The following is a 13103-nucleotide window of genomic DNA, read 5'->3' as shown; positions in this document are numbered from 1 at the left end:
GTGGTTAGCTGTGGCCAGACAGCTAAATATATAGTGGCAGTAGCCATTGGTGAATTGATTACCTGCAATATTCTTTAATGTATTTCAGCAAGTCATGTATGGCCCCCACTGCCATAGAATGTCTGTGTTGGTCACTTCACAGTTTTGCACTGCGGTAATACAATGTTCTGTTCCCAGCTTGCTGATTTAAGAATGAAGAAGCAGCACAACATTGCAAAGGTCAAGACTGTGCTACCATCCTGTCAGCATGTTCCTGGTGTTATACTGAGAGTATTAGAGTATGAAAATGTGTAACAAGTCCTGCTTTTTATGGGGTTTACAGGGCACTTATAAAAAAAGACAAATTAGTCACTTATAATATACAGTTAGGTCCATATATATTTGGACACGGGTATAGTTTTTTCAAGTATTTACCAACACATATTAAAGCTATAGTTATACACTGCTCAAAAAAATTAAAGGAGTATGGCATCAAGTCAATTAAAGTCAATTAAACTCCTGGGACATTGATCTGGTCAGTTAAATAGCAGAGGGGGGTTTTAATTAGTTTCAGTTGCTTTGGTTTTATGGATTTAACAAAAGGTGCACTGGATGGGCAATAATGAGACAACCTCATAAACAGGAATAGTTTTACAGGTGTAGGCCACTGACATTTTTTTTCCCTGCTTATCTTTTCTGACTTTTTTTTACTAGTTTTGTATTTGGCTAGGGTTAGTGTCACTACTGGTAGCGTGAGGCGATACCGGGACCATATGGAGGTTGTGCAGGCAGTCCAACTCCTCCAGGATGGCACATCAATACGTGCCATTGGCAGAAAGTCTCAAGAGCATAGAGGAGATTCCAGGAGACAGGTAGTTACTCTGAGAGAGCTGGATAGGGCCGTAGCATATTCTTAACCCATCAGCAGGACCGGTATCTGCTCCTTTGTGTAAGGAGGAATAGGATGAGCACTGCCAGAGCCCTACAAAATGACCTCTAGCAGGCCACTGATGTGAATGTCTCTGACCAAACAATCAAAAACAGAGTTCATGAGGGTGGCCTGAGAGCACGACGTCCTCTAGTGGGCCCTGTGCTCACTGCTTGTCACCGTGGAGCTCAATTGGCATTTACTACTGAACACCAGAATGATGTTGAGATGTTGAGAGCTGGTTCACCTTGAGCCCATGTGACAGACATGAATGGGTCTGTAGAAGCCATGGAGAACGTTATGCTGACTGTAACATCCTTCAACATGACCAGTTTGGTGGTGGGTCAATGATGGTCTGGGGAGGCATATCAATGGAGGGACACACAGATCTCTATAGGCTAGGCAATGGCACCCTGGCTGCCATTAGATATCGGGATGAAATCCTTGGACCCATTGTCAGACCCTACACTGGTGCAGTGGGTCCTGGGTTCCTCCTGGTGAACAACAATGCCCGGCCTCATGTGGTGAGAGTATGCAGCCAGTTCCTGGAGATTGAAGGAATTGATACCATTGAATATCCCCCACACGCTCGCCTGACCTAAATCCAATAGAGCACCTCTAAGACATTGTTTCAGTCGATCAGACGCGGCCAGGTTGCACATCAGTCTGTTCAGGAGCTCAGTGATGACCTGGTCCGGCAAACAAAAAACACAAAAAAGGGCGCATCGACCTAGCACATTATCCTCAATAATGGTTTTTATTGTTGTAACATAGAAAAAATGGCTACTCACAAACACAGATGAAATCAATCATATCGGACTCAGAAACTTGAGTGTCAAAAGTAGTCCATACGAAAGTCCATTGTCCTATTAGGATGACGGCTGACGCGTTTCGAGGCCTACGCCTCTTCCTCAGAGCCACCACCGTAGTAGCCATTTTTTCTATGTTACAACAATAAAAACCATTATTGAGGATAATGCGCTAGGTCGATGCGCCCTTTTTTGTGTTTTTTGTTTGCAGTACTGTTGGACTGCCCCAGTCCTTTAGGGCAGCAAGGCCATAGCCATCTGAGACGCCTTTTGTAAAGCTTTGTGGGAAGAGCGGTGGGGGAGCCTCGTCTTCTGAGCGCAGGAGAAAGGTGTGTCTTTCACCTTATTTTGTTTGATGCCCTGGTCCAGATCTAGGAGGAAATACCCCAGGACATCATCTGTCTCCTTAGGAGCATGCCCTGATGTTGTTAGGCATGCATACAAACTACTGAGTACCATTTTGAGTTGCTGCAATTAAATTTCAGCAAAATGAACTAGCCTGCTGCATCATTTTTCTACTTTGAATTCAGCCCTCTGTAGGTTGATAATTTTTATTTCCATCAAACGATGTGGCATCCTTTCGTTCCTAACACATTACCCTGTGCATATCAGTATAGATATCCAGCATGATATTTTTCCCCCTTGAAATATGAAGAATTATTACTGGTTCCAGTAATCCATGTCCTTAGTCTGCTTGTCTATAGCAAACTGTTTGTGGGCTTACTTGTGCATCATTTTTAGATGAGGCTTCCTTCTGGGACAACAGCCATGCAGACCCATTTGATGCAGTGTGCGGTGTATGGTCTGAGTACTGACAGGCTGACCTTCCACCCCTTTAACCTCTACAGCAATGCTGGCAGCACTCCTATATCTATTTCCCAAAGACAACTTCTGGATATGACGCTGAGCATGTGTACTCAACTTCTTTGGTCGACCATGGCGAGGCCTGTTCTGAGTGGAACCTGTCCTGTTAAACCGCTGTATGGTATTGGCCACCGTGCTGCAGCTCAGTTTCAGGGTCTTGGCAATTCTTTTTATAGCTTAGGCCATCTTTATGTAGAGCAACAATTCTTTTTTTCAGATCCTCGGAGAGTTCTTTGCCATGAGGTGCCATGTTGAACTTCCAGTGACCAGTATGAGAGAGTGAGAGCGATCACACCAAATTTAACATACCTGCTCCCCATTCACACCTGAGACCTTGTAACACTAACGAGTCACTTGACACCAGGGAGGGAAGTAGCTAATTGAGCCCAATTTGGAAATTTTCACTATTTTTGCCAGCGGTTTAGGCATTAATGGCTGTGTGTTGAGTTATTTGAGTTAATTGAGTTATACAAGCTGTACACTCACTACTTTATATTGTAGCAAAGTGTCATTTCTTCAGTGTTGTCACAAAAATACATTATAAAATATTTACAAAAAATGTGAGGGGTGTACTCACTTTTGTGAGATACTGTATCTGGACCTAACTGTATGTACTTAGAAATGCATTTAATGATTTTTAATAAATACTTGAGTAGGTCACATGGCGATCTCTTATAATATGTACTCTCTGCTATATGTACAATAACTTTGTATAGAGCTATAGCTGAAAAACTTCAAATTCTCAATCTAGCATTTCTTTATGACTTTGCAGGAAGAACTGGAAGCTGCAAAAATGTTTCTCTACTATGAAATGGGATACAAAGCTCGATCTGAACAACTCACCGATCGATCAGAAATTAATCTGTCTCCTTCGGACGTGGACAGGTGAGCAGGATGGGGCAGTACTAGAGCAGTGGTTTCGTATTTTATTCTTATCAGTGTGGCGGTCTGTTTGTAATACAAATCTTTGCTTTAGTGAAAATTGCTTCTTGCAGTCTGCTGGTCAATATATTTCAGATTAAATCGACATCAATGTACATTAGAAGGATGTAGCTATGTTGAAACCATCTGTGGAATGCATATGATGCTTCTTATAGCCCTGTCTTACAAATGTTCTTCAACTACTCTAAATCATTTTTCCAGACTTGCAGGCAAAGCACTGGATGACCTCACATAAAGTTCATTAAAACTACTCTAATGACTAAATAACAGCTCAGTCAGTTAGTCATTAGAATAATATTAATTAACTAAAACCTGAGTCACCTTGCCGTGAAATATGGGCCAACCTGCTTGATGGGACTACGAGTTCCTGAAATAAAATCAAGTTAAATAAAGGACTGGAGCACCAAAGAGGAATAAAACTGTTAAAAAAAAACATCTGGACATAAAGGGAAGGGGATTGGAGGAAAAATAGGGCAAGTGTGTGGGGAAATGGAGGGGAGAGGAAAGAAGGTAAAGGGGGGGCAGTATTTGGGAATGGTAGAATAATAGGAGGGGGTCACTGTTCCACATCCCTGCTGGATAACGGAAGAGGGCCAGCACTAAAAGTATAATTAAAAGCACAATTTTTTTTTTCATTTTGGATAGAGTAGAGATCAATTAGAACACCTGTCAGGTTTTATTGTTGTCTTTGTCCCTGTAAAGCCTCGTACACACGCACCGATTATCGGCCGACCGATCGGCCGACTTTTGTCCAGTGTTGTTGTGTTGGTTGAAATGTGCTCTAGACTGCACACTAATTTTCTCGGCCAACAAAAATCTACTTCAGAAATGATGTCATGTGATGGTTTACTTTCCGTGTTTTTTTTCTTCTCTGAGCATGCCCAGTCTTGCTCATCAGATTTTTGTCTGCCGAAATCTGTACTGACTGACGGAAAATTGGCCGTTGTGTTGACGGCCAACAAAAATGTTATAGCATGCACACCAGATTTTATTTGGCCGAAAAGTCGGAGTCGGTTGTCGAAAGCATCATACTAACAAGCTGAAAATCGGCCGATCGGACGTTGGCCGAAATTTCACGGCCAACTATCGACGCGTGTGTACGGGGCATTAGGGTGATTTGCCCTCTCTAATTGTTATGTTTACTGTTATCACGAAGAGTAAAACTGAAAGAAAATCCCCAATATATGGTTGTCCCCAGAACAGTAAAGGAGGGGAAATCTTCTAGTGGAGACACTAGTTCTAGTGACAAACAGGGATTTACTTCCTTTGGAGGGATTTCCTCCCTTCCTGTTGTGGCTATGAGATAGGAACTAAAGGGAAGTCTCCCAAATGGATCACAGATGGCAAAAAAAAAAAAAAACAGACAGGGGTTATAACCCTACCTTACTCTATCCAAAATGAAAAAAAAAAAAGAAAAAAGTTTGCCTTTAGTTCTATTTTAAGGAGTCACTGTCACCTTGGCCGTTCAGTCCTTGCAAAGACTCCCTTCCCTTTATACTACTTTAAAGCCCCGCATCACAAACATTTCATACGATTGCTTCAGTTGTCCTGTAAATAACAACACTTCTTTAACCTCCCTGGCGGTATGATTATGTCAGGAATTATGTACCAAAAGCGGTACAATTTTTTGCATGGAAATTTGGCGTTATGTATTGTAGGCCTACAATTCTTAGTAATTACTTACTTAAACCTGACCAAAACAAGACTCTAGTAGACATCCCAGATGTGATAAATTTGAAACACAAACACATGAATTATAATCTAATCAATAATATAATTTTATTTAATAATGCAATGAAAACGCTGTCCCAGTCGCTCAGCTGATCTAAAAGCGCATTTGTATTACAGCGCTTTTTTGATGCCATTTTCAAAGGGTTTTATTTGTCACAAATGACAATGGCAAGGGGCACTGAAAGGGCACTGTGTCTGATACTAAGGTGATACAGTGTAATCCTCTCAGATTACATTGTATCACCTCCTTTTTATGTGTTTGTGTTTGTGCAACATTTTGACTTTCCCTCCCAGTTCCGCTCCCATGCACCATTGCTACTGCAGGGAACGGAACCAGGAAGTCATCAGAGCGACGGACGGCGTGGTGGGGATCTCGGCGGCGATCACAGCAATGGGAGATCATTGCTGGATCGCAGAAGGTAAGGAACCCCGCTGCAGGCTCTGCACATCTACCCCGAGCGTGACTCGGGGATACCGATCCTAGCATGAAAAAACCACCCGAGTCACGCTCGGGGTTACCGCTTAGGGGGTTAAAGTGATTTTCAAAGCTTCAGATTAAAAAAAAAAAATTAAACTTAACATGTTATGCTTACCTGCTCTGTGCAAGGGTTTTGCAGAGATCAGCCCCAATCCTCCCCTTCTCGAGTCTCCCACCGGCGCTCCTGGCTCCTTCCCCTTGATTAGTGCCCCCAGTAGCAAGCCACTTGTTATGGGGGCACTGGTGCGTGCTCTCTCCTGAGCTCCATGTCTTATGCGACCATAAGACTCATAGAGACGCTGCTCGCCCCCCCTCCTCATTGGCTCACTGGCTGTGATAGACAGCAGTAGGAGCAAATGGCTCCCACTTCTGTGTCTCAGCTAATGAGGAGAGAGAAACCCAGGACAGCTGAGGCTCCCGTGCACATCGCTGAATCAATAGGCGTGAAGGTAAAAAACCTTCAGCCTTTACAACCACCCATAAAATATATTATACATAGTATAAGCAGTACAAAGTTAAAATCCTCCATAAAATTTGCATTTCGCAATGTCTTGTGCCACAACCAGCATAGGGTATGATAATTTGTGTCTCACCCCCTTATAAATATTACTGCCCACCAATCATAATACAAAGGTGCAAATCGCATCCAATCCGAATGAGGCAATCTGGCGAGCACTGTTCTTCAATATGAATATGTTAAAGAAAAGAAATGAACTGCTTGCTGACGTACTCCATGCAAATCACCTTTAAGAGACAGAAATGATCGCATGTACACAAAAATGTGATCATAATTTATAGGCAATAAGTCATGGGCAGGAGGTGAGAGCAGCGGCTGCAGTAATACCCAAAGAAATGATTTATACAAGTAAAGCATTATAATTGCAAAGTTTTTTTAGTTTTTCTTTTTGACTGTTATTTAATTCTACCTCTAGATGCCATGAATACGAGCATAGCACTAAGCTGTGATCTGTCGAATGAAGACAGTGTAAGTAGGAATTAGTTTAGTAGCAGAGAGAAGCAGTATCTGAACTTAGAGAGAAAATAGCCTAGACCACAGGTATATCCACAGTATCTGTATATCTGCACAGCATTTGAAGTTGTTATAGTTTGTGTGGTTTATGCCAATAATATTTGCCATTTCTTCTAGGTATAAAAATAGATTTCACAAGTTTGATAAGGATAAGAAAGGATTTATAACCATTTTGGATGTCCAGCGTGTGTTGGAGGTAATTCTGCCTTTTAGTGTGCTCTTTTTTGTCTGCTATAACATTCTTCCTCTATAACTTGTTTTCCCTTCTTCTCAAATGCTCCAGTATCTATTCTTCTTCTTCATGTCTGATCTCCCATCCTCTCTTCTTCATCCATTTCCTTCTTCCACCATTATGGCCATGTAAGCCCCTTCCACTTCCTTTGCTCCTTTTCTAGCTCTTTTCTCCCCAGCCTAACTGTCCCTGCCCTCCTTTCTTTCAATGAATTCCAATTCTTAAAATCATGAAGGCTCGGCATCATATATTGACATTACCTAGGGCAGTGTACATGCAAAGGCAGTTTTCCCAGGAATGCTCAGAAACAGTGCTCCCCCACAATCCAGCGGAGGGCTGTTCCTGACTTATTCACTTCCAAAGCAAGTCAATGGGCATGAAGATATCAGGAACAGTCCACCACATAAGACCGGGGGGGGGGGGGGGTCAGGAGCCGCAGGGAGGATTAGATAAGTATATCTCTGTTCTCCAATCCCCTAGGCAAGAAGTAGCAGTAAATCTGTGCAGTGTGGGCACAGCCACACTGATTACATCAAGCTGAGGACTTTTGAGAGGAGTGCTTAGTCAGAGTGCTGTGATTTTTTCAGGAAGATATGTACAACACCCTACCAGCCCCTTCCATCAGTGTTGATCTGTCTGCATTGCCTAGTAAAGCACAGCAGGACAGTGAGGGTGTTTGGTCCAAAATAATGTATATATTGAAATGAAAAAAGGCCAGGGCTGCCAGGCCGCATGTCCTAGCAAGAGCTAGCTCCAACCCCCAGGTTGTGGACCGGTACCAGTTGATAAACAGGCCACACAGTGGGAGGTAAGAGGTAACCGCAGTCTGGACAGGACTAATACAGACCGCTGTCACCGCTCACCTCCCGCTATGCGGCCATGCCTGTGTCTCCTCTCCCAGTTCTCTGGAGATCTGCACAGAGAGTGGGGGTCTTCTCATATTAACAAGCAGGTAATTGCCTGCTTGTTAATATGATCCAGATCTGCAGCTCCTCCTGCCCCCTGCCCTGCAGATAGGATGACATTGTCCGCAAGGCAGGAGACCCGGGAGAGGACACACTGACCGAATCCTGCCTATGACCTGCCAAAGGTAGGACTGTGCAAGGGAGGCAGAAAGGGAGCACTGTGATTAGAGAAAAAAGGGGGGGAGCATAACTGTAAGGGGCACTGTAATGGGGGGCTATGGTTTCTAGGGGCACTGTAATGTAAAGAGGCACTGTGACATAAAGGGGCTCTGTAATCATTACAGTGCCCCCCTTTAAATCACAGTGCCCCTTTAGATTAGAGTGCGGAGGACTGACTCCTTGAATATCCCGTCACCACCGGCTCCTGCAAATGACCCCATCACCCACCATCACTGGAATAAATGGCTGCTCAGTCTAAAATTGCCGGGCCTATTTTTTGTCCCAGCCTGGGCCTGCATCTTAGTAATAGGGAAAATGAGAAACAAGGGAAGGCAAAATTTAGGGGGATTAAACTTTATCTGTAACTGTAGCTGGTGTCATTCACCTGGCTATGCTGTGTGGCAAATTTGTGTATATCTCGGGGCTGGGTGGACAGAAATACAAATATGTTGGTAAGTAAAACAGCTATTATATTAGTATTTCATGTTTGTATCTAGTATTTTTCTGGAATTTAGCTTTAAATTCTTTGATATTGAAGCAAAGACTGGCAATATCTTCAACAGATCCAGCTAAAATACTTATTGCTTCTGTTATCTGTCAGTGCTAGACACAAAGGGGGTGTCTATATTCATGATCATGTAAAGCACATCTCTTGATACATGCTTCTCGGTGATGTGTACGTCTTCTAATGTTCGTCTGTGATCATTGCAAATAGGTCTCATGGGTCTGTGCATACTAACTTGAATATAATTACTGTGATTATCATTCACTTGTGCAGCAAGTGCATATTCCCCATAATGAAGATTAGGCGAGGAACACTCTGTAAATGAGTAATTTTTAATGCTCTATGTAGAGAACTTGCCTAAATAGGGGGGTGTTAAACTGAACAGGTATTGACTGAAAAATGGTAATCTTAAAATAGTTTAATGTGTTTGTCAAACATACAATACAGTACTCAGTTTCTGCATTGCTGATAAAACAGTACAACTGTTAGCTGGATCACCAAAAAAATGTCCCAGCAGATCTTTAGATGCCATTTTTTAATGAGAACTTGACATATTCATGAAAAAGTGTTATATGAATTAGGTTTTTTAGCAGCAAGAAACTGTATAAGTACATTTTTATCCTGGCTAAGAATCTGGCATTGATATTTTAGCAAAACTGGCGATTTGGACGCCCTTTCCCATAGACAAAAGGCCCTGATGTTGGTCATGTGACAAATCCTATTTTCCCAAGAATTTATCAACTCGCATGATTTCTGGCAGGATGAACTGTTTTTTTTTTTTTTCATCTATTGAACAGATATAACAAACACTTTCAATGTTATATTTAAGAGACCTATAGGAACCAAATTCCTTTTTAAGTTTTATATTTACTTTTTTGGTTTCACCGTCATACGCCTTAGCATTATCATACCAACATCTCCTTAGAGTTGGAAATCTGCAACTTGTAGCTTTTAAATAGACCCCCCCCAGTTTAAAAAGCTTAGCTGGTGCCTACTTTAATTGTGAATTTAATGCGTCAATACAGAATATAAGCAGAGCAAAATTTAACTTTTCTAGTATGTAATATTCCAACTTCCTTTTATATGATTTTTTTTCAATTTTTTTTATTCCAGAACATAAATCTCCAGATGGATTCCAATACCCTGCATGAAATCCTCAATGAAGTTGATTTGAATAAGAATGGACAAGTTGAGCTCAATGAATTCCTACAGGTCAGTATTCATATTTTTTTCTATCAGTCACTGCTTATTAACCCCTTCCTGTCCGGCCTATTGTAAAATGACGGCTGGGCTGGAGCACTGTTTTTCTGGGAGGACGTCATTTGACGTCTGTGACGAGACCCTTGCTCGCTCTGTCCGCTCTCCCGACACTTCTCTGTTTCTAGTGAGTCAGCTTGCAGATCGCAACGTCTGATGGTTCGGTCAACCAAAGATCCGGGATCCGAACTACAGCTATGTGCCGTCCGGAATCCATTAGAACAACACACACCAGGCAGGCTGTATGTAAGTTCAAACAGGAAGAACATTTATTGGAAGAACACAGCACACTTTTATACAGAATTTGGAACATCCTGCCCCCAACCACCGCTTTTCCATTGGTCAATTTCACAGTACCTGCAGTTCCCCATAAGGTCCTCTCCAGCCATGCAAATGAGGGCTTGAAAATGAGTCAGCAGTGATTGGTCAGATAGCTTGACCAGAAGGACTGCCATGTGCAAGGAGACAGAAGCCCCAGGGGGCAATCAATGTACACAATAGTCAGACACAGAACAATGGTTCCCTAACGAGCCCTCAATACACATTACTCTGAGTGTCAATACATCCCTTAGCAGACAACAGGTGAGGTCATTAGCACACCTGACAATAGGTGAATGGAAAGCCACCTCAGACCAAAAGCAACATTGTTTAGACAGCCCGTCTCCACATTGAACTTCCTGGAATGACCATATTAGGAGTGGTACTTCCTGGTCAGAGACCTCATGGCAAAGGGGAACAAATGACCTTGCTGACAAATATGAAGCAATTCAAACCATCACCCATCTGTCCTTAAATTCCAGTGATGGTGAACACCATCACAATGTCCTCCCAGGATCTCGCCTCGTGTGCCATGCTTCGGTGTGATTCATCGGACATGGCTGATGACAGATCAATGTACCTGCCCGCTGCTGTTCTCATGTGATCGCTGTGGCCAATCACAGCAGATCACATGACAGTTGTACACAATAAGAGTTATATGCCTTTCATTGTGCACTATTGTGATGAGCTCAGTCACCACATGGTATAGACAGGGCCAATCAAATCCCATCTGTACCATATGATTGATTATCTGTGGTTAATCACAATATTAAACACTGAATGAGTAGTGTAACTGTAAAACGCACAGTTATAAGCAATCTGAGTGTTTAAAAAAAAAAATCCAGATCACCCCTCCATAGAGTAGTACAGTGTTACTGTGGTAACATTGTATTGCTCTGGTCACTGTATTTAAAAAAAAAAAAAAGAAACAAAATGAAGAAATTAAAAAGAAAAACTATTACATTTTTTTTTTTTAACATACTGTCACAACTCAGTGTTCCTGATCACCACCACACCAGTTATATGATGACACTGTACTGCACTGGTGACAGTATAATACCTTGGGCCGTCTTCTTTGGTCAGTACATCAGGATTGATCGATTTTAAGATATATAGTTTGTGGACTAAATAATATACACTGATTTTGGGTTATTTTTACTACAGAAATTTAACAGTATACATTTTGGCCTAAATTTATGAAGAAAGATTAATAATGTGCAAAAAAATTGCTTTTTTTTCAAACTTTTCGGTCTTTTTTAGTTTATTTTGCAAAAAAAAAAAAAGCGGTGATTAAATACCACCGAAAGAAAGCTCTCTTTGTGTGAAAAAAAAATGATAAAAATGTAATATGAGTGCAGTGTTGCATGAAGCTTAAAATTGGCCTGGGCAGGAAGGGGGTAAAAGTTTCACAACTGAAGCGGTTAAGAAGAAAGTTGACATTGTGGTTTTGGACATTACTCCATTGTGATTTTTATAGTGAAAGTTACAATGTCAATGGTGTTATTTTAGCCACAGCAGCCCATGAGGAGTGTGGGGGAGGGGGTTTTCCTGAAGTGTACATTTTTTTTCTCTCGCCACATGTGTGTCAGTTTGCATTTATATTTGATGCCTTTTTCACTCAGAATGGAGGGTGTTGGCCTTTGGGCCTACCCTGAAGTCTAGAAGAAGCATATGTGGCTATTATTTTTCTTCTTCCCCTGCCTTGGGGGAAGGGGGGAAGGTCTCTCTTCAGGAGAGCCTTACACCTAGTACTCAGTGATTGGTTTCGGCTGATCAAGAGGAGAGGGGTGCACAAAGCCTTTTAGTTAGGTGGACCTGAGTGTGCTTTGCCCTGGTCAGGAGGCTTGTGCCAGGGGAGTCAGGGAAGGGTCCTTCCTCTTTGGGAGGGCACCAATGACACACCCTACTTTTTTAGTTCATTTACTGGTGTTTTGTTTTTGTGCATTGCACCGTAGGCTTGAGAGAAAAAAAATATTTAATTTGCACAGAAAGAGTCTCTTTGGAATTATGCTCTCTGCTAGTCAAAAACATGAATTATTTTACAAGTCATGTGTCCACAGATAGCAGCCATCTTGGCCATGACGTATCCAATTTAGGGTGTGCCCCTATCCTCAATTGATCAATTACATTTGGAAGGATTGGGAAACAGAGATTTCGGGCACAGGAGTTTTGTTAAAAAGATTTCTTTTATTCAACACAGAACTAAATATTTTAAAATCATAGAAAAATACAGGCAAATAATTGTGTATTAAGGACACAGTGAGACCACACAACAATGGTCTATGTTGTACAATATCTCAGTGCATAGAACTTATAAAAGTCGGTTTACATACAGTTCAAAGTACAAGATCATTAGTAGTCATATAATCCTTGGAAACGTATTGCTTGTTATCAGAAGAACCGCCGACGGACACCCAAGCAGTATGGTGCCGGTCAGCAGGGTCGACTGAAAATATAAGTTAACATTCACCATGTAATATATGACCTTTGCTCGACATGTTTCGCTTTCTTAGACAAAAAAGCTTCATCTGGAGCATATCATTTCTTTTGTCTGTGTGAGAAATAACAGTATTTAGATAGATTACATATATGTGTTACCTTATTTTCAGTATGTTATAATTACAATTGCATATCATTTATCTTTCCTTTTAATTACATATAATCGTCTTACACATCTCAGATAAGTCCTTCTATTTTTGCAATATCAACACAATATAACATTGGGTCTTAAGTTGCATTCAGACACTAGAGGAGTTTAGGGGAAAGAACGGAGGTTGCCAATAGTGAGTATATGTGGGGATCCATGCTGTAATTATAGTATAAGCATATATATCCTATTTATATACCTGGTAAGTGGACAGAAAGATGTATACATACCTGTACATATAGTAATCAGGCACATATCT

General features: G+C 41.6%; 1 protein-coding gene across 2 annotated transcripts in view; it reads left to right on the top strand.

Moving 5' to 3' along the window:
- Nucleotides 1-13103, top strand: part of GPD2 (glycerol-3-phosphate dehydrogenase 2) — a 300869-nt gene that overhangs the window by 261490 nt on the left and 26276 nt on the right. For both annotated transcript variants that reach the window (XM_082261353.1, XM_082261354.1), the window contains exons 14-16: nucleotides 3353-3465; nucleotides 6879-6957; nucleotides 9736-9834. In XM_082261353.1, the coding sequence (XP_082117479.1) occupies nucleotides 3353-3465; nucleotides 6879-6957; nucleotides 9736-9834 (291 nt within the window). The remainder of the gene's footprint in view (nucleotides 1-3352; nucleotides 3466-6878; nucleotides 6958-9735; nucleotides 9835-13103) is intronic.

The sequence above is a fragment of the Pelophylax lessonae genome (assembly GCF_965119305.1).
Source record: "Pelophylax lessonae genome assembly, chromosome: 6".
Classification (NCBI taxonomy): Eukaryota; Metazoa; Chordata; class Amphibia; order Anura; family Ranidae; genus Pelophylax; species Pelophylax lessonae.
This window is presented reverse-complemented; position numbering and strand designations above follow the sequence as displayed.